The 22,109-nt window shown below is 40.5% G+C and overlaps 2 protein-coding genes across 2 annotated transcripts; both read left to right on the forward strand.

Moving 5' to 3' along the window:
- Window positions 1–2,227: 2,227 nt before the first annotated feature.
- On the forward strand, window positions 2,228–5,855 carry plaat1 (phospholipase A and acyltransferase 1; the record flags this gene model as incomplete). The annotated part of the gene is made up of 4 exons (XM_080430204.1): window positions 2,228–2,254; window positions 2,971–3,109; window positions 3,419–3,687; window positions 5,754–5,855. 4 exons carry the CDS (start codon window positions 2,228–2,230, stop codon window positions 5,853–5,855), a joined length of 537 nt encoding a protein of 178 aa, XP_080286330.1.
- A 1,880-nt stretch (window positions 5,856–7,735) lies between these two features.
- On the forward strand, window positions 7,736–19,918 carry ftsj3 (FtsJ RNA 2'-O-methyltransferase 3). Its single transcript, XM_080430842.1, has 21 exons — window positions 7,736–7,898; window positions 8,561–8,666; window positions 9,346–9,392; window positions 10,009–10,088; window positions 11,252–11,351; window positions 11,980–12,174; window positions 12,622–12,737; window positions 13,025–13,129; window positions 13,425–13,525; window positions 13,669–13,755; window positions 14,074–14,238; window positions 14,485–14,620; window positions 14,775–14,977; window positions 15,495–15,618; window positions 15,873–15,957; window positions 16,205–16,370; window positions 16,636–16,727; window positions 16,924–17,026; window positions 17,657–17,840; window positions 18,675–18,769; window positions 19,245–19,918. The coding sequence occupies exons 1-21, from the start codon at window positions 7,832–7,834 to the stop codon at window positions 19,519–19,521; spliced, it is 2,634 nt and encodes an 877-aa protein (XP_080286968.1). The 5' UTR covers window positions 7,736–7,831; the 3' UTR covers window positions 19,522–19,918.
- Window positions 19,919–22,109: the final 2,191 nt, after the last annotated feature.

Consider the following 22,109-nt stretch of genomic DNA (forward strand, 5'->3'; position numbering starts at 1 on the left):
AGCATGGTTCCTCTCTCGTCCAGTTCAACTTGTGTAGGCTTTGTTGATCGGTTGCTTAATGTAGTTTGCTTTCCTCCAGTGTGGAACATCCTGCCCTGTTGAAAACTCACAGCTTTATTATTACAACCACTTTAACTCGGAAGATAAAGCATATCTCTTCTGGCTAGAGACCAAACCACGGCCCCAAGCAGAGGAACAATGAAGGAATTAGGCGTCTAGATCTGTCTGGCAGCCCAGTCATATCTATCTGTTGTTTGTCTATGTGATTAAATGACAGTCCCAGGACTTTAGGTCAGTGGTTACCAAACTTTTAAGCTCAAGACCCAAAAGAGAAATTTGATGTTTCCCCGGGACCCAAACTAAAATAGCAGATCTACAAGCTCTCTTTTTTACCTCTAATTAATGTATAAAAAAATATATAAAGGCCTATGGAATTCTTTTGAAAAAACTTCTTAGCATTTTTTTTAAAACTTTCGAAATAATATATTTTAATAATAATTAAAAACAAAATGTAGGAAACAAAAAATAAAGGGGTATTTACTCGCGACCCATAAAAATTGGTCCACATACTGTATGGGTATGTGACCCACTGTTTGGGAAACTGTGCTTTAGATTGCATTCGAAAACAATTACATTTAGACCTATTTGTTATTGCTATAGGCCTACATCCAGGGTGCTTATTCATAAGTGCCATGTCATTGCTTATGAATGGGACAGTGGACCACAGGAAACGCCTCTCTGTCGCTCAGTGCGGACCCCCCACTGTGACATATCATACACACACACACAGCTACACACCTGCTCTGCTACTACTGTACTTCCATTCTCCATTCAAGCTTTAAGAACTCAAATCTATATTGGTGCTGCTGGTCATCTCGACAACCAGGAATAATTTCATTTTTTCACTTTTTCTTTTTTTTATGACTATGTGCGGATTTATGATGGAGAACTAAAATGTCCAGGAAGAAAAAACAGCAGGTGGATAAGTAAGTAGGCCTACGGTATCTCTCTTGTTTGCAGTTAGTTGCTGTTTATTGGCTGTCACAACCTCTGACGTGAAGGAATTTAATCCAACCGGACTGTGGATTAAACTGGTGGTTGGTTTTGATGTTCGAGTGGACTGGGTTGAATGTAATAGTCTAATATATTGGCCTTCTGTTCCAACTTATGGTTCCAACACAGCAGCATCAGCATCATGCATTAGTGATGACATGGATATATTAGCCTGCTCATTACTCTCCCAAGAAGATACAGATTTCATCACATCCAGGAGCAATTTATATAGTATAACCAACATTGTTGTCACATGGTCAATTTAAAATTATTGGAGTTTTCATATGCTCACTGATACTTTTCATACCTCTTGAGACCATGCCTATTGATTTCATAGGTTAATTACACTGATAAACACTAAGAATATATATATACATATTTGTTTTAATGTATTTTAAGAATGGTCATTTCCATTTGAAACATCATTGACTAGCTACAACTATTTTTCTGTCAGTTTCTCCATTATGTTGGTGCTATTGTTGCAGCCCGAGTGACACAAGGGCTTATGTGTGTATTGTCTGTGCGTGAGCTTGTGTGTATTGTCTGTGTTTGGCCTTGCCCTTTACATTGTACTATGCTATCTAGCATACTCTCTCTGGGAAATTACTTATACTTTTAGATTATATATATACAGTATATGGTGTTTTTATTGCACGTTTGTATGGAATAGTGCTGGGTAACAAAAACATATATTTTTGGGTGTCAGAATCACTTACAAATTTGTAAAAAGGTTTGGAACTGTACAATATGTCATTGCAACAACAACAACAACAACAACAACAACAACAACAACAACAACAACAACAACAAAAGATATTTTAGGTCAGTGAGGCAGTGTGAGCTCTGCTATTTTCAATAAATCTTGAAAGAGCAACATGTGACAAATTTGTTGTTTTTTAAACATTTTAACAACACAAATCTTGTATGGGGGTCCCTGACACAAATTATTTTCAGATGGCGGTCCACGGCCACATACATGAAAACGACCCACTGGTCTGAAGAACAAGGCAGTTACAACTCTGACATGGAAAGAGTGTTACTCAAGTGCATTGTTGCTATGCATTCAAGGAAAATCTAAAAAGGTACCATATAAGATCATGTTAAATGACTAACAAGACATCTCAACAATGTATTTTTGTTCTTTCTTTTAGCATTTGTGGAAACATGATGTGGGATGGATAAACAGAAAGGAAACTCTATTGTAAGTAGACTAAAAGGTTGTTATTGTGTGGTGTTATGATAGCCAAAGAGTATGACCCTGTTGGCCTTTTGTGTGTGTGTGTGTGTGTGTGTGTGTGTGTGTGTGTGTGTGTGTGTGTGTGTGTGTGTGTGTGTGTGTGTGTGTGTGTGTGTGTGTGGTGTGTGGTGTGTGGTGTGTGGTGTGTGGTGTGTGGTGTGTGTGTGTGTGTGTGTGTGTGTGTGTGTGTGTGTGTGTGTGTGTGTGTGTGTGTGTGTGTGTGTGTACAGTACTGTATACAGAGGTCATTCACAGTCATGCGTTTTCATGTTATTCCCAGCTATTAGTTCCCCTAGAATTTAATGTTGTAAATACATTTGATATATAGATAGATACAAAAAGCATTCTGCTTTCATTCCAGCAGTACTTGTTATACGTTTATAAGATATATTGTGATTCTTTGTTAGCTTGTAGATCAGCTATTTTCGCTCTTCATCGTACAACAAAGTATGTAAGGGCTTAGCCACTTAAACCCTCTATTCTTAGTAAAACAGACCTGAGTTATAAGAGTACTTGGACCGCTTTTTTCCCCATCTACACCAAGAATCTCTTTGCCAAAAACAGCTTGTAGATCTGCTATTTTGGGCTAATGTTCCCCCCAGAATATGGATGCTGGTTAAGTTGTTAACCCCTTCAGAACTTTAGTCCATCTGTTTTGTTTCCCTCACATCTTGCTGTAGATGGCCTCTAATGACCCTGACCTTCTTGACCCCGCTGGTGACCCCCAGCCTGGTGACCTCATTGAGATCTTCAGACCAGCCTATCAGCATTGGGCCCTCTACCTGGGAGATGGTTACATCATCAACCTAACCCCTGTTGGTCAGTAGGAGGCGGAGTATTGTCAAGCTGACCCATGTTAGCTGTGTGGGCTGAAAGTTTGATCAAAGTGAACATTGTGTGTTCTGTTTGTTTGTTCTAGCTTATTTGGAATATATGTACATTTTATTGTTCAGGGACCCAGGTTAGGTTTGGGGCTGGTTTGGGTTTCATTTGATAAGTTTCTGGACTTTTTCTAACAGAGTATTTCTACATTGCAGAATCGATACTTGTAAAAAAAAAAAAAAACTTTTTCCCACACCAATTACCCCCCCCCCCACACACACACTCACACCACACATCCCCATGTAGATGAGAGCCAGGCAGCTGCCATGTCTAGTGTGAAGTCGGTGTTCAGCCGGAAGGCGGTGGTGCGCATGCAGCTGCTGAAGGAGGTGGTGGGGGGGGACACGTACCGCGTCAACAACAAGTACGATGACGACCACACCCCACTGCCTGTCCAAGAGATCATCCAGCGAGCTCAGGTCCTCATTGGCCAGGAGGTGTCCTATGACCTGCTCGGGAGCAACTGCGAGCACTTTGTCACCCTGCTGCGTTATGGAGAAGGAGTATCCGAGCAGGTCTTTCACTCTTTTGCATTTTTCTGGCTAATTTCACCATTTTACTACAGTGGTTCTCAACCTGTTGGTCAGGACCCCCAGAGGGGTCCCCACATGATTTGGGGGGGGGTCCCAAGATGACAGTGACGTGACAATTTAAAGGTAGGGTAAGTGATATTTTTGGGTTAAAACAAAAAGTATTTTGTTAAAAGGTTAAAGCGCTATATTCTGATAGTAATCATTGCTATAGAGTGTTTGTTCAGTAACAGGAGTCTCCATGTCTCTCCAGCTCTTTAATAAACAGAAAATACATTTTACGGTAAGTGTCAAAATCTCAGCCAATCAGGAGAAAGTACCAATTTTTAAGCTTCATTTTGATAGTGTTCCAGTTCCAATTTTGCCTGCTCATTTCTTAGTGTCATCAATTCCAATTTCACTTGTTTAATCTATATCCTGATTGAGTTCTCTATCCTGATTGGATAAAATTGGAAATGAAACTGAAACGAAAATGCATTTTCTGTTTAATAAAGAGCTGGAGAGACAAGGAGACTCCTTTTACTGAACAAACACTCTATAGCAATGAGTACTATCAGAATATAGAGCTATTTAACACTTATTTTAACCAAAGAAAATCACTTACCCTACCTTTAAGGACCTAAAAAAGACCATTATTGCATCAAAAGTAATAAACAAACTATACTATAAAAACTGGTCAAACATTTGCCAAATTGGCAAATAATATAAGGAAGAGGCAAAATTTGTGAAAATAGCCGATCTACAAGCTCACAACACCTTGTGTGCGAAGCGTTGTGAACTTGTAGATCTGCATTTTTTTTCACAAATGTATCTGTGGAAACCGAGTCAAACACAGTTTTATGCCCCAACTCCTACGTTCCAAGTGCTTGTCAAGGTGGTGGGGTCCCCAGTTCAAATGTATTATTTTGGGGTGTCGCAGCCTGAAAAAGTTGAGAACCACTGTTTTACTACATAAGTAGATTCTTAGGGACACTAAATGATTGATTGATTGATTGATTGATTGATTGATTGACATCTTTATTGATCATGAAATACTGTACATATGTACATATACATGGCCCACCATAATCAAAAGGGTATAAAACGCAAACAAGCTGACAGCTTGTTTCCATTGCGGTCCTTTAAAATGAAATGTATATGAAGTTATGTAGTGAGGGATGAGTGTATGAGTGTGTAAAGTATAGTACGTGTAGATGATTGATTACCTGCTGAAGTGATGAGAGAATATGAGGTACAGCAAATTTGGCCTGTGGTAACAGTTCTCTCTTACTTACAGTACCATGCATACTTACTTATTTTCTAGCACTTTTAAAAATATAAATATTTTAACAAACAACAGAGCAAACTAAAGTAGTCACTATTACTGACTGCCTCTGTGTGTACTAAAATTACAATTTTTTTTGTGGGGATGGTCATTAATTTAGCTCCCTACATGTTCTAGTCTGCGCCAAGCATCCTTTGAAAGGTTTCACATGAATTTGTTCTGAACTTGGCACTGCAAAATCCTGTAAAAAAGAAGAGGAATTTTTTTGTTTAGAGTTTAACCCATTAAGACCTGAGGCCAATTCTACAAATATCTTCTAAAAATGTCAAATCATATGTCTTCTAAAAAGTTTTCTGAAACACTCATGTTGCTAGAATATCAGTGGTCCTCAAACTTTTTCATGTCAAGGACCCCCAAAATGATATGAATTTGGCCGTGGACCCCCATCTCAAAATATTTAGTTACAGGGACCCGCCAGAAGCAAAGATTGAGAATTTTCTTTTGAGTAACAAATGTTAAAAAATACATATTCAAAGATTTGCACACATTTTCACGATTTTTGTATAGCCAAAGTATACAATAATGGTTAAATTCTAAAATGACACAGATGCTGTCTTAATGGGTTAAATGACACAGAGGGTTTTACTGTGTACTGAACTGGTTCTTTTTCTGTGTACTGAACTGGTACTTTTTCTGTGTACTGAACTGGTACTTTTTCTGTGTACTGAACTGGTTCTTTTTCTGTGTACTGAACTGGTACTGTTTTATTCTCATCATGTATCCACAGGCTACGCGGGCCATTGGGGCCATCAGTTTGGTGACGGCTGCCGCCAGTGCCTTCTCTGTGCTGGGACTGATCAACACGCGCTCCAGAAACAGACCCTTCTAGCCTCTAGTTCCCAGCTCTCAAGTGATAGATCATTTGCACCATTCCGTTTATTAAATGAAGCACCATTTTTTTCCACATATATATATATATATATATCAAAGACATCAGATATCCAATTATTATACTGAACTGAACATAGAATAAAAAATCTAATTGTTTGGATTAAGTTGTTGTGTTGTTTGTTAAATGACTGGGAAGTTGTTGAACACAATGTAGAGTTTTTTTCCCACAACCATTTAGAGTCTAATATTGATCAGAGGCCTGTATGCAAAGAACATGACTGCCTGGAGTGCCTGAACAATCTAAAAGCTCATTTTGATAAAGATTTCACATAACGTAGATATCAAAAGCCTTACACCCTTTTCCATATGTTATGTCTATACCTGTTACATGTACTAAAAGAAAAGTCTAAAATGTACATACATATGTCTATATGTCAGAGCTGAGCAACCTTTGGAATTTACCTTGAAATTGTTAGTGAAAACCGCTGATTTCCAACAGTGTCCATAGATGCTGACTTTCAGTATCAGACCAACTTTGGAAGATGGTGGTCCATTAAAACATGATAGGCTGGCTGGCATCACTGTCTGAGAACCTCATGATGCCCCCCCCCCCCCCCCCACACACACACACACAAACAGTTTACAGTTTACAAAATGTACCCATTATATTGGACTGCAATTTGTGCAGTGGTGGAAAGTAACTAAGTACATGTACTCTAACTGTACGTTTTAACGAGAGCGATATAGAAGGTATTGGGAACTTTTAAAACAGTTTTAAAAGCACCACCAATAACCAACAACATAAAATGCTGACTCTGACACAGGGTTTTAATAGGCCTTAAAAACAAGGCTCCAGACATCCCAAAAACAAACTGCTCAGGCTACTTCTTGGCCTTACATCTACAACTCATTTAACCCCTGCATGCTCACTTTGCTAGGGTGGGATGGCTCAGGGTAGAGGACAGAGTACAGTCAGCAACTTGCAATGAGCCTTGCCCTTGTCTACAAGATACACTACACCATAAAGACACCCATGTACCTGTCAAACTACTTCACAAACGTCAACGAAATCCACAATCACAACACCAGAGAGAGCTCCACAAATCACGTTCAACCCAGATTTGGCACAAACAAGGGACTAAATTCATTCTACTGCTATCTATCAATCAATCAATCAATCAATCAATCAATCAATCAATCAATCAATCAATCAATCAATCAATCAATCAATCAATCAATCAATCAATCAATCAATAAACAGTAGGTGGCGCTAGTGCTCCGTGCAAACCATAGGAGGTGAGCTCAGGCGACACTTCCGAGGTGGAAAGACTGGTGACGCGAGGTTAGGCGACACAGAAGAGCCACGGACCACGGTTGTCTCGTGACTAGCGTTGCCATGTCGGCTTATTATAAGTGAAGCTGGGCTTCTTTTTCTGCTTGTAAATATTGGTTAGTTGCGGGTTGCGGTTTTTTGGCCTTGTTTCTAGTGTTGTTTAAAGCAGTTTTTCTCAAACTTTTTCAAGTCAAGGACCCCCAAATTAATATTTATTTGTCTGCGGACCCCCATCTGAAAATGGCATATTTTATGCCAGTGAGTGGGATAGATTTGTGTTGTTAAAATGTTTCAAAAAATATTCCACATTTTTTAAATTTTCTTCAAATGTTTTGTTGTTTGTTGGTGAAAATAGCAAATCTACGAGCTTGTAGATCGTCTTTTTTTTCAAATAGCCAACGTATGTTGAAAGGGCGAAGGGCTCGCTCGCTTCTTTTGCGCTTTTTTTCATAGACCTGGTTGCTTATTTCTCTGACAAAACCTGCCAAGCCTGGCCACGGTTGTGTCGTCACGTAGAACGCGTGCGCCGAGTAGTACGTCGCACACGTGTTTTGTTTTCATGGAGGTAGTGTGTTAGTTATCTAGACATTTAAACCATAACGTGTATTTAGTGTCCAACAACAACAACAACAACTACAAACATGGGGAAGAAACTCAAAGTCGGAAAGTCCAGGAAAGATAAATTCTACCATTTAGCCAAAGAAACGGGTATGTCTGACAGTATGAGGATCTGATGATAGGACTGTTACTGTAGGCACGTCCTGCTGTATGAAGGCTAGCCTAGCATAGAATGCTAGCATAAGCGTTATGTGTTCAATTTACCAGAGTTGGTAAAAGTTGTCAATTGTTAGTATCAATACTGCAATGTAGAAATACTCTGTTACAAGTATAAGTCCGGAATTCAGAATGTACTATAGTTCAAAAGTATTGGTATCAAAATGTATTTAAAGTATCACAAGTAAAAGTGCTCAGTATACAGCATGTCCCGTCTCACAAGTTTTCAAATGTATAAAAGTATACAAATGTTTTGAAAATAGCAGATTTAGAAGCTCACATTAATTCGCGATCTGAGCTTGTAGATCGGCTATTTTCAAATGGCTGACGTGTGGTTAATGTATGTTTTGTAATAATAATCCAAATCTATAAAGAAAATACATTTTTCAAATAATTGTAGAGGAGTAAAAAAGTACAATATTTGCCTCAGATTTGTAGTGGAGTCGAAGTAAAAGTACTTAAAATTGGAAATACTCCAGTAAAGTAAAAGTACCTCAAAATTGTAAGTACAGTACTTGAGTAACTTTACTTAGTTACACCACTGAGTTAAATGTACCTTTTTGTTTGTATGTATTAATGTGTCTTCTGTCTCCCAGGGTATCGCTCTCGTTCCTCCTTCAAGCTCATTCAACTCAATCGTAAGTTCGGTTTCCTCCAGAAAGCCAGGGCCGTGGTGGACCTGTGTGCTGCTCCGGGAGGATGGTGAGTTAGTTTGTGACTTGTCAACATCTACAGATTGATTGATTGAATACTTTATTAACATTTAGCAAAAAAGCACAGGGGTACAGTTCCATACAAAAGGATGCTAAAAGGATAAACCCAAGAAAGCACTATGGCTTTTTACTTTGGGGTCCATGTGTCTTCAAGTCATCCAATTCAGTATTTTTGTCCAATTCAGTCATTTTTGTTTGGCATTCTTTTGTATAAATCTCTGCCTTGAATTTGCAAACGGTTAATAAAGTATTCAATCAATCAATCAAAAAGTAGCCACCTTATTAATATTGTTAGTTATGGTTCATATTATTGTTATTTGGCAAGCTTGTAGTTTCATACAGCAGGATAGGTGGGCACCTCGATGTAAAATTGGTTATTTTGTCCAAAATGTTTAAAATAATGTTTAAAATAAAGTATTTGAAGTATATATGATGTGAACATGCACGGTAGGCTACATCATTATCAGACTTACATTCTTCCTTAAAATTCTTGTTTATGCCCCAAAATGACCGGTTATACAGGTTTTGTAGCAATTGTAGAAATATTAGACCTTAATTGTCGAATGTTTAAGTATGTTCTAGTCATGTATACTTTATTTTACTTAAAGACATTTTGCCCACCTATCCTGTTACCACTTCATGTACCCTGACTGTCATTTTCTCATTAGGTTGCAGGTGGCGTCTAAGTTTATGCCTGTGTCAAGTCTCATCATTGGTGAGTGTAGCTTCCTTATTGGTCTTGGACCAATATAATATCGATTACCCTCTCAGATGATCCCACTGAACTCTTTCCTTCTGGTGTTAATTTTGACAGCAAATTTGTATTTAGTTTTTGTCATAGTCTTTTGAATAAAATGTCATTTAGTTCTAGTCATATTTTAGTCATGTTTTAGTTTTAGTCGACTAAATATCATAAGATTTTAGTTGACTAAATCTACAAAAGAATATTTTGGCGGGCCTTGATGGCGTCGTAATGCCTGATTTTACACTTGGTTGCATGCTGAAAAGAGCCGATCTACAAGCTCACAACGTGTCACGATGTGTTGTGAGCTTGTAGATATTGTAGCTATTTCCAGAGCGCAACACCCGAGTGATCCAAACATAAAATGACTTGTCTTTTAGTTCTACTGGATCTCTTCTACACTAGTCCCTCCCTAACATCTTAGTGTAGTTTAAAATGTTTGACGAAATTGTCAATATATTTAGTTTAAGTCACCATAGCTTTGTTTTTAATTCGTATTTATTTAGTTTTCGTCAATGAAAAACGGTTGTCGGTGAACATTTTTCTTCATACTTTTAGTCGACAAAATTAACACTCCTTCTCCTGACAGGCGTTGATCTGGTGCCCATCAAGCCCATTCCCAATGTGGTGACTATGCAGGAAGACATCACTACAGATAAATGCAGAACGGTGAGGAGCTGAGCTGACACTGTAGGGACTGAGGTTCTGCAAGTGTCTCTGATGATGGAATGTAGACGAGGGCTGTCACGATTATGATTATCTATACTTACTTGACGATTAATTGTCACTCAAATAATTGCGATTAGGGGGCACGGTGGCGCAATCGGTAGCGCTGTCGCCTCACAGCTAGAAGGTCCTGGGTTTGATTCCCGCCTGGAACGCTGTGGGCGCTGGGGGCATGTTCTCTCCTCTGCGTCATCAGTGCCCATACCCGAGGTGGGGTTGGCGAAAGGGCCTTTCTGTGTGCATGTTCTCCCCGTGTCCCCTAGGGTAGGTAGGTACCCTCACAAAAAACATGCAGTAATCCTGGTCTCTAGTCTAGACTGCCTCCCCCTGGTCAGCCGGGGCGCCTGATGGAGGGGAAAGAAACTCGTTGGAATAACGTGTTCCATTTTGTCTCGTATTTCTTTTATCTGTGCAAATCCTGTTATCAATATCTGAAAAATACCTGTGTGAGAGGAAAAAACTACAATAAACAGATGTTTAAAAAAAAGGAATAACGTGTTCCTTCCACGCGCTACGTCCTACCGGGGAAACTCCCCCCTGTCAGGTGATAAGAAGCGGCCTGCTCACTCCTCATGCATTGAAGGAAGCGGGAGAAGAGGGAGAGTAGCGCCCAGGATTACAAGCTTAGGCATTGGCACTGTGTGAAAAATGGGTTGGAAAAATAAAAAAGTAGTTTAATTCTTTTCTGTTGAACATTATGAATAAAAATGACATTTCTGTTTGGCTTTTACTAGGCTTCGTGAACAAAAATTGCACAGGACAGATATGACAAATAACACATATTTAATTACTTGCTTAAAAATATACTAAAAATATACTTAAAAATAAACATTAATAGTGGATAGCTATCTACAAGCTCAAAACGTGTCGCAATACGACAAGTTTTGAGCTTGTACATTGGCTGCTTCCACTATTTTTGTCGTAAAAAGAGATTTTTTACGTGTAAATGATTTATTTTATGCAAGAAATTATTGCGATCTGAAATAACTGATTATGTAATAATTGTGAAAGGCCTAATGTAGACATTCTTATAGTTCTGGTGTTTGATAACACTGTGCTTGATATCACCACTGAAGATCCTAACTTGAAATTCTTCCCAAACTCAGGCTCTTCGAAAGGAACTGAAAACCTGGAAGGTGGATGTTGTCCTAAATGACGGTGCTCCAAATGTAGGAGCCAACTGGGTGTATGATGCCTTCACACAAGGTAGGTCAATTTACAGACTAATATAACAAATTGATTGTCAGAATTTCTTCAGTAGATATTGGATAATAAAACGGATGTTAAATCACTGTATTTTCTTTTGCCTTTTTCAAGTATGTTGCTTGTCTACTGGTGAAATGTATAATTTGCTGCATATAAGAATATTCAATTCAAAAGGCTTTATTGCCATGCAAAAACATCCGTTTACATTGCCAAAGCAAAAGTGGAACAATACAATCAAAACAAATAATATATGGTCCATGATCACAAACTAAATCTGAGACTATTCTGCCAAATATTGGTAAGGTACTCGATTGGTATTGATTGATTGATTCATGTTTTTTTTTATTGTCAAAACATGCAGATACAGATTTTGTATTTAAAGTTATTTGATACAGCTGAAAGTTCCTGAACAGTAAATGAAGCACCTAAACCAGTGGTTGTCAAAGTTCGGTCCAGGGACCCTCAGGGTTCCTTTAGGGGGTTCTAATGCGCCCTTACAGGTCTGTGACTCTTGAGTTATGGGGGTCCTGGAAGTTAAAAGGTTTGAGAACCACTGACCTAAACTCATAGTACCTGTTGCAAACCTACCAAGATGAGATTTTAACATAGTACCCCCTTTACTCTCAAGCTCACCTGACACTCATGGCCCTGAAGCTGGCCTCTGAGTTCCTGAACAAGGGCGGCACCTTTGTCACCAAGGTGTTCCGCTCCAAGGACTACCAGCCTCTGCTCTGGATCTTCCAGCAGTTCTTCAAGAAGGTGCAGGCCACCAAGCCTCAGGCCTCCAGGAACGAGTCCGCTGAGATCTTTGTCGTCTGCCAAGGTCAGTATTAGGTCAATTAACCGAATATATGTCAAAACCAATATTTAGAACCAATAACCGACTTAATCTTGGATGAAATGTTTTTTATTGTTGCTATAACCATGGTGTAAACAACCGTCTGATATGGACCAATTGCTTAGAGCGGGAGATCAGAGATCAGAGAAAACAAAGTTCTATCTGGTTGCCTGTGCACATTGCAATGAGAACCCATAGCACAGCACCTCTGCTCCTCAATCTTTCTCTCTGCATCTTTTTGCTCAAAGGGTTCTTTCTACTTATGCTATAACCTTAACTATGAAGTTGTACCCATTTCCTGTGGTGTGTCACGATGTACTTATTCCTTTTTTGTTTTAAACTTGATCATAGTAAAGCCAATGGCATTTTATTTTGCCATATCACATTCTTAACCGTGTCCGGTAATGCAATTTTTATTTCCACCACTTTCAGGTTACCTCGCTCCAGACAAAATTGATAACAAGTTCTTCGACCCCAAACATGCATTCAAAGAGGTGGAGGTTCAGGCTAAGACGGTGAAGGATTTGATACCTCTGAAGAAGGCCAAGGTGTGTGCTGATAATTAACTGGTTATTATCAGACCTTCAAATGAAGGCTGCAAACTATGTTTAGCATTTATTTAAATCAGCTTGGAGTATTGGATGGCCGTGGTTTAGACATCACGACAGAACAGATATTTAACTGATGTGATTATGCAAAACTTTCCTGTGATTGTGTAAACTTGTATGAAGTATTGCATTATTTGGAAGGGATCACTTATTGTTCACCTATGAATGAAGTTAAAACAAACAAAATACTGATCCATTGCTGACTATGGGCACTTCTTGTTTTCCAGGCGGAAGGATACACAGATGGTGATCTGACTCTTTACCACAGCTTTACAGTGACAACCTTCCTCAAAGCTGAAAACCCTGTAGATTTCCTGAGCAAAGCCAGCACGGTGAGTTTTACATAGTTGTCCTAGTCTAACTCAAACACCACTTAAACCCTATATACTTATATGTACGTCAAATAGTGGAAATGGCCCATCTACAAGCTCACAGCGCATGTAGATCAACTATTTTTGCCAAATGATTGCCAACTTTGTCTATGATGACTTGCCCAGAATAGGAACAACACGGTTCATGTGGTTAAGGGTTTGAGGTGTTTTATACAGTCTGCATGAAGATATTGTGTTCCAATGTTTATATCTGAGTAAATAACTAGTATTCTTGGTTTTGTCCTGTCTCATTCAGATCACCATTGATGATTCCGACCTGGAGTCTCACCCGGAAACCACAGACGAAATCAAGGAATGCTGCCTTGACATTAAGGTCTTGGGTCGTAAAGAGCTTCGGTAAGCCAATCCCCTCGCTTGTCTAGTGATGACTCATGTCTTGCTAGGGGTTATGTTATTGATGAAGGATTTTTTTTGTTCTATGCTGTTATGTGTGTGTGTGTGTGTCATCATCTGTATCCCTCCACATGTCTTGACTCCAGCATGCTGCTGAACTGGAGGAGCAAGCTGAGGAAATACCTAGCCAAGAAGCTTAAGGAGGAGGCCAAACAGGTGGACACAGAGATGAAGTAAGTTCCTTGACATTATAAAGTCATTATCAATTAGCAAGATGACATACGTCGGTAAGAGTATAAAAGCCCAGCTAACAAATCAGTTGGGGTCACCACCCTCCAGGGAGCATGAATGTGCTAGGTACGTTTTGGAGATATGTTTTTTTAGATCAAAGTTTTGGATGGATGGATGGACTGATCAACCGGCATTGCCATCCTTTTATCCCGCCCCTACCGGAGGCTAAAAATGACAACAATAGTCATAAATACAACAGGTGGCGCTGCTCTTGGAACATTACATCATTGTCATCAGTGTCATCTTTGCTTTATCCTTAGTCTGAGTTCTGATGAAGAAGAAGAAGAGGGTGTTTCTGTGGAGAAGCCAGACAAGAAGGCGACGGTTGAAGTTGTGGACAAAGACAAAGAGGACAAAGAGGACGAGGAGGAGATGGAGAAGATGTTGGCGGAGTTAAAATCTGAAGAGATGGCTGAGCTCAAACGGTAGGACAATTGTGTTGGTCATGTAACTCATTCTTTAGTTGTTTCTCATCAGCAAATAATTCACACTACCGTAGTTATAATTGGAGATGAGCATCAACTCGGGTCCTCATAGCCCTGAGGCCCCAAGTTGATGTCTTTGTTATTCTAGATGTCTAATCTAGTAGTCTTAAGGGATTAGTTAGTTACATTTAGTTGGGTGGAAAAACAGCAGGACTCTATACTGTATCTGTATGAACGGTTTGTCAGGAAGAAGAAGAAGCTCTTGAAGGAGAAGAGGAAGCAGAGGGAGAGGGTGGAGCTGAAGATGGACCTGCCAGGTGTCTCCATCGCCGACACCACTGATTGCACCATGTTCTCCCTCAAAACCGTCAACAAGGCTAAGGTGAGGTCCACACACACACACACACACCCTCTGCTTCCGCACTTCCATTACTTGCTTGATCCATTTCTCGTTATCTTCCCCTGAAGTCCCCCATCTAGCCTCCCTCTAATCTTTGTTATGTCCACCGCCTCCCCTTCCGTTCATCTTGTGCCAGGCGCTGACTGAGATCTCCAAGGGGGACATGAAAGGAGCAGACGCCCTGGTGGAAGAAGACAACGACATCCACCTGTCCTCCGACGAGGACGACGACGATGAGGACAAGGTGTCCTTGGCCTCCGACCTGGACGATGAAGACATGGAGGAGGTGGAGAACAGAGAGAAAGAGCTGAAGAAGAAAAAGAAAGACGCAACTAAGAAGTAAGGGGCTGGTTTCAGTTCCTCTCTATGACCCTGGTTCTCTGAGCCAGAACATCATGTTGACCGCAGGCAGAGTGAGAGTTCAGTGCGGAACCAACTTTACTGTATGTTGGTAGTGAATAAAACCTTTTTAAAACATTTTTGAAAAATCTTGAAAGTGTGAGAACTACTGAGATTTTGAAGGCATTTGTAGAATCGGCCTCAGGTTAATGTGTTAAGAGGCTGATGTTGGGTTGAATTAATTGGGTTGAATCGGAGTTCAGGGATACATTTTTTTTTAAATAATATTCAAATTTTGTTCCTTGAGGCAACATGCTGTCGGGTTGATTTGAAATGATTGAATTTACTCCCTGGTAGGAATGCAAGTGATTAATCTGTCTACAAGCAATTAATTGATTAATTGATCTTGAATGTGGTTGACAGTCAAAGCAAATGGCTTAAAATTTGCATCTCTTTTACTCTTGGTATAAAATGGTAAAACCTCACAGTCCTGTCTTTGTTTGTGTGTTTATTGCAGGGTGTCCTTCACTGTGAATGCTGAAGATGAGGAGGAGGAGGGAGGAGAAGAGAGTGGCCTTTTGGTGGACTTAGAGGGAAAGGATGAGAAGAAAGAGCGAGAGGCCGACCTCTGGTTCAGCAAGGTTTGTCTGCTTCTCATCTATTTTCAGGATGATTTTAAGTACAATTCAGCTTTAATGAAGTCACCCGGCTGAATCTCATCCCACATTTTCTCGGTAGGGAATTGAACCAGTAACCCTAGTAGCTCACTTTATGAATTTGGCCTCAGACACCTGTGTTAATTTTATAACGCAATCAGTCGTTTAATTGTCAGCTTAATTGTTTCTTCCGTTAAGTCGGACCAATGATGATGTCTTTCTTCATGTTTGCTCTTCAGGGGATCTTCTCTGAGATAGACCTGGAAGGAGATGCAGACAATGAGCTCAGGCAAACTGAGAGACTCCAGAACAAAGCCAAAATGGGTAAAAAGGTTTTGTTAACTTTGAGGGGGAAAAAAACGACATAAAATAAATTATTATATTTAATAATCGCAAGTTAAATCAGATACAGTAGGATCATTTGTAGTCCTAGTCAAACTAGGATGCATTTCCAGGGATTCTGAGCTGCTTGATAAATATGGGCCCATAATTTATAGTGTCCAGAAAATTATGTAAGGGCAAGGCTGTTCATGGAGGTTCCTTCTACTAATGTTTTTGTTGACCACAAAAGGCAAGAAGAGGAAGGCTGAGGAGGTAACCGAGGAGGTAGCAGAGGAGCAGGGACCTGCCCCACCACAGGAGGAAGAGGCAGGACCTTCAGAGGAAGCCAAGGCAGGACCTTCAGAGGAAGCCAAGGCAGAGAGTGACTCAGATGATGACAGCAGTGGTGATGAGAAGTGAGCCCACACTTAATGTGATAGTCTACACAGCCGTCTTTGGTGCAGATGTTATATTTCAACGAAATAATTGCTCTTTCTCTGCAATAATGGATACCTACTGTAAATATTTGCTCAGAATTGTGTTTATTGGTGAGCTGTGACTAGCAGAGGCAAACTTTTACTAAGGACCAGTTGGAACATTTTTAATTCAATGCATTACATATGACTTCACTTCCTTTGGCACGATTCAAGTAAAGACTAAATCTGATTCTGCCTATACTAGCGAAATTGCCAAGATGAAGAACGCCCGGGGAGCCGGTGGTTTCTCAAGAGACGAAGACGATGACTTCCAGGTGGTTCCTGTAGAGAGCATCAGTGAGTACAGGAAACACTGGTACCTAGTCTTGACTCTTGCCTAGCCAGACCTATAATTCACATTATTTCCTTGTGTTACTACTGGTGTTTTGTACTGATTATTGTGAAATCAGTATGTGGTTGTGTGTCCTGTGTCTCTCCATTAGACATAAAGGTAATACTTCAGCATGTGTTTGTGTGTTCTGTATCTGTCCAGGTAAGCGTGCCAGGATCCTGGATGCAGAGGGCATGGCTCTGGGTTGTCAGATCGCTACTTCAAAGAAGAGAGCCAGAGACCTGGTCGATGACTCCTTCCACAGGTAAGTGTGTGTTAATTTGACTGTCATTTTTTTTTACATTTGTACGCATATGATAATTTTACTGTTGAGTTTTTCACACAGAAAATTCCAAAAACTGTTTAATTGAAAATGTGCAGTCTCCTAGCTTTCGTAAAATGGTTGTCCATATTGTCCAACATATATATATATATAATCATATTGTCCAACATATATATATATATAATCATATTGTCCAACATATATATATATAATATATATTTTCTAACCAGTGCCTGATTAGTCAAGTAAAGTCACCTTTTATTTGTATAGCACATTTAAAAAGTGTTGACCCAAACAAAACGAAAAAAAACATCATAGACCTCAGCTTGTAGTTCTAGCTGATCAGACGACTAGAAATACAAGTACACCTGGTGAATGAAATTAATGTCCTGGTTGGTTTGAAAAACAGCATTAAAGTGGTCTCGAGGACCAGAATGTGGAGAACCACTAATCTACATAGAGGTGTGGCTTTAAAACTGGATGGCTATTTATTGAAATTTGCAAGGGTCTGGAATGTAAACGTTCTTACAGATGGACATTACAGGTGCTTCAATTGAAAACATTAGGAATAGGCTACAGCTGCATGTCATCGACTTTGTCTCGTGCTTGCAGGTACTCCAACTCTGAGGAGCACTGGGACATCCCTGAGTGGTTTGTTGACGACGAGAAGAAGAACCGTAAGAAGCCTGTGCCGGTTACCAAAGAAATGGTGGAGGAGTACAAGGCGAAATGGAAGGAGATAAACGCTCGACCCATCAAGAGAGTGGCCGAGGCCAGAGCCAGGAAGAAGAGAAGGGTGAGAGAGGGATGGTGGAGGTGGGAGGCGCTGGATAGCGTGATGGAGAGGAGGCATAAAGTTTGGAAGAAAGGAGTTGGTTAGAACGAGAGGGCCCAAGGCCAGGAAGTCCTGGAAGAGTAAAGTAAGAGAGAGGGAGGATGAGGAGGGAGTTGAGGGTTTGGGGGATGATGAAGAGGGACCAAGACAAACTAGAAGAATTAAACTGAAGGTGACTTATTTTTAGGTTGTTACATCAAAATGAAGTAGTGAAAACGGAGAGAGAAAATAAAGGTTGAGGGGGTCTTGAGTGGTCTAGAAGTAAAATGCTCGCCCACCACCGCAGAGACATTGGTTAAATTCCCTGGAGCTGTGCCTCTGGCTTGCCTGGGTGCTCCAACAAACAGAATTTAGGTAATGTTTTCTGGTGGGAAGTCTGCAAGGGCTCATGTCGTTGTAGCTGCAGTAGCGACCCCTGCTGATTGGTTGGGCTACCTGTTTAGCTGGAAGGGGATCTGGGAGAGATTGCATGAACCTCTGCTAGTGTTGACGTTCTCCCTGTTAAACTTTGTTGTCAGTTGAAAAGAAGAGTTGTGAATCCATGTGTGTCAGAGGAGGCATGTGGTTGCCTACACCCTCCCCAGGTCAGCAGTGTTAGGGGTTAGCAGCAACAGGGACCACATAAGGGAATGGCAATGATTAAATTAGGGAGAAAATGAAAAGACAAAACAAAAAAACATGTCTATTTACATCTTGGTCAGAAATAAGGAAATCAAGAAAGTATTGCTCATCTGGAGAGAGCTGGGGAATAAACTAGATATTGATTTGTTGTGTTTTTGCTGTGGCTTCCCCCAGAGCATGAAGAAGATGGAGCAGGCGAAGAAGAAGGCAGAGGCTGTGGTCAACACTGTAGACATCTCTGAGAGAGAGAAGATGGTTCAGCTCAAGAGGTATGGAGCCATATCACTATTACTGGAGTCACACAGCAAGATAGAAATTGTCTCTTTAACCCTGTGTGATCAATTATCAGGTTGATTTTTTTTATTACAGACCAAACATATAATGTTATCAGATCTGGGATCACATTCCTGTTTTCCTTTCAGTCTTATAACTGCAGGAGCATCACAACGTTGCTTGCGAAGTTTGGTTAACTTTTTTCGGACACCATGTCCAGATGGAATTAAGTTAGCTGGACATGTTTATTTGCCATACAGTATGTTAAGTGGATCAGTTGTTGTGGCATAATGCTAAATCATTTAACACCGTTGACAGCTATTAAAATCAGAATAGCAAGAAAAGAAAACCCTCACAATTCAGTTATTTTAATGTTTTCTCAGTGGTGGAAATGGGCTTCCATACAAGCTAATAAAAAAAAAATCACAGCAGATGTTTCCAATCCCTTGTGTCTTCCTCTGTCTCTTGCAGCATCTACAAAAAAGCAGGTGTGGGTAAGGAGAAGAGGGAGGTGACCTATGTGGTGGCCAAGAGGGGTGCTGGGAAGAACGTGCGCCGGCCCCCCGGGGTGAAAGGTATATTCAAGGTGGTGGACAACCGCATGAAGAAAGAAGTCCGTGCCAGTAAAAGGGAACAGAAAGGCAAAGGAAAAGGTGGAAAAGGTGGGAAAAAGGGGGGCAAAGGACGGCCGATGAACAGCGGGAAAGGTAGCAAGAAGGGTGGAAAAGGACATAAAAAGAACTTCTAGCGATATGTCATCCCTGCCCTTCCGTCAAAACGGTGATCATCCTGCACATGGGTGTGAATATGAGGGAGGTTGATTGATTCCCCCCCCCCCCCTGTATCATGGATGATGGTCCCTGAGGAATGTCCTACAACCATGTATGCTTCAGGTAACTTCAATACTTGGAAGTATTTTCTTGGGATCTTCTCTGTTTCTCTTTTGTACAATTTGTCTCTATTTTTTGAATAGAGTTGTGGCGTTTATCTAATGCAATATGCATTTAATCCCAGTGGTAGGCCACATGTCTACAGTATATACTGTAACTATTTCTGTCATCCATTCTTTCTAGAGATTCTAGAAATGGTATTCATCTTGTACATATATCAGCTGCACGTTTGGCAATAAATGCAATTTTGTTGAATGTGTGTGAATTTCTTTTCAAATTACACATTGCTTTCTTCATTTTATAAATGTGACAGTCATTTGGTCGTATACTTTTTCTCAACCAGTGGTCCAGTCTGTGGCATTATTACAGGTGTTCAATGGGATAATGTTTAAAATACATTTTAAGTATATTTTCTTTGTTAAATGTATCTAAAATATTGAAATAAAAATAAATAAACCCAGCTTTTAACTATTCATACAAACAAATATTTTCCAAATAAACAAAAGTAGGAAATCACTAATATACTGTGCACTACTGTATAATTCACGTATCAAAAAATGTAATCCTTATGTTCATCACTTGAGTCGGTAGCAGCACATCACTGAACGTTTGGGCTATTTGAGAAATGTGTGCAAACTTTCTTTTTTTTTTTTTTTACAGTCTATGGCGCAAACAAATCAGTGTATAGTTTTGTTATAGCAAAACGTGCAATGCTAACAAAATAAATCTTTAAACTTGTGCCTGCAGCTTGTGCAGCATGTCTTGACAATGTAATTCATAGATGCCTGTTAGTGCAAACTAACTGAAGAGGTTGTGGGGGTAATGAACCAGTAGAAAAATGTGACAGCAGCTGGTGGTGTGGTTTTGGTACCCAGGCAACCTTGAGGTCAGATTAACTTAAAAACCCACTACACAGCTGAAATTGTGGACACATTATATATTAAATGATCCTAAACCTATTGTTTCGCTATTTAACATTTGAACTTGATCATAAAAAGTGTCTTTGGTGGTTTTGTTATTTCATGGTTTATGACTTGGTCCACCCTTGTCAAATATTAACATAAATATTGTATGTATGGGGAATATTTCTGTCTAAACTACCCACAAAAAGTTCAAAAACTTAACTTCGGTCGATTATTTCTCCCCTTTAATACCAATTGGTATCGTATTTGTCATTTTTATCGTTGATTAGTCACCTTTTACAACGAGGTACACAGCTTGTAAGGATTGGGTATTCATGGAATGAGCATCACAGCTAAACTTGTGGGTAGCGTTTGCCAAAATCCCCTGCAATATTGTTCTGTTGGTATTCACCCTTGTTTTGTGTTACTTGGTGGATTGGATGATTGCACTCTCCCACAGTAATAAGTAAAAAACACAACAATGGCCATTTTTAGACTTTATGAATTTTACACAGTGTTAGGGACCTCAGTAGCGTGTGGAAGATCCATACGCAGTCACAACAGCTTGGCACATCCTCCTCATGCTGGTCACCAACCTAGCCACATTTTGCTGTGGGATGGCATCCCATTCCTCAACCAGGATTTGTTGCAAGTCAGCCATCGTGGTTCTGTTGGTCACTCTAGCACGTACCGCACGCCCAAACGGATCCCACAAGTGTTCAATTGGGTTGAGGTCTGGACTCACGGCAGGCAATTCCATCCTCTCCACTCCCAAATCCTGGAGGTACTCTGTGATGATCCTGGCTCTGTGGGGGCGAGCGTTGTCATCCTGGAGGATGGCGTTAGGTCCCAGATTCTGGAGATATGGGATCGCCACTGGCTTCAGAATCTCATCTCGATATCTTACTGCATGGAGATTGCCTTTAATGATGACAAGTTCTGTCTTGCCTGTGAGAGAGATACCGCCCCACACCATGACACTGCCCCCATGGCAAGATGTCACATGATCCGTGCAGCAATCTGTATAGCGTCCTCCATGCCGTCGGCGTCTCCACACTTTCATCCTGCCATCCAGCTTCCGCAGACAGAACCTCGATTCATCACTGAACATGACGTTGCCCCACATTGTGAAGTTCCACTGTCGATGCTGTCGACACCAGCGAAAACGGGCCTGTCGGTGACGGGCAGTCATTGCAGGCTTCCTCACAGTCTTATAAGCATGAAGACTGGCTCTGTGCAGTCTGTTCCTTATCGTCTGGTCAGAGATGTGTCTGTGGTACCGTTGAGCAAATTGTTCCTGTAATTCTCTGGAATTAAGCCTACGGTTTCTCAGTGAAGCAAGGGTGAGGAACCGGTCTTCTTGGGGTGTTGTTTCCCTGGGACGGCCACTTCGCGGTCTGTCTTTGACTTCACCAGTCTCACGGAACTTGGTCCTGAGTTTGGAAATGGTACCAGGGCTGACACCAAATAATGCTGCCACTCTGTATGCTGGAACACCAGCTTCCAGTTGCCCTATTGCACGGGCCTTATCCTGAAGGGACAAA

This window comes from Gymnoscopelus braueri (assembly GCF_963280865.1).
Source record: "Gymnoscopelus braueri genome assembly, chromosome: 6".
Classification (NCBI taxonomy): Eukaryota; Metazoa; Chordata; class Actinopteri; order Myctophiformes; family Myctophidae; genus Gymnoscopelus; species Gymnoscopelus braueri.

Coding starts and splice junctions, on each gene's coding strand:
- ftsj3 (XM_080430842.1), top strand. CDS start 7,832: ATGGGGAAGAAACTCAAAGTCGGAAAGTCCAGGAAAGATAAATTCTAC. Junction 10,089..11,251: donor CTACAGATAAATGCAGAACG/GTGAGGAGCTGA, acceptor TCCCAAACTCAG/GCTCTTCGAAAGGAACTGAA. Junction 15,619..15,872: donor CCGACCTCTGGTTCAGCAAG/GTTTGTCTGCTT, acceptor TTTGCTCTTCAG/GGGATCTTCTCTGAGATAGA.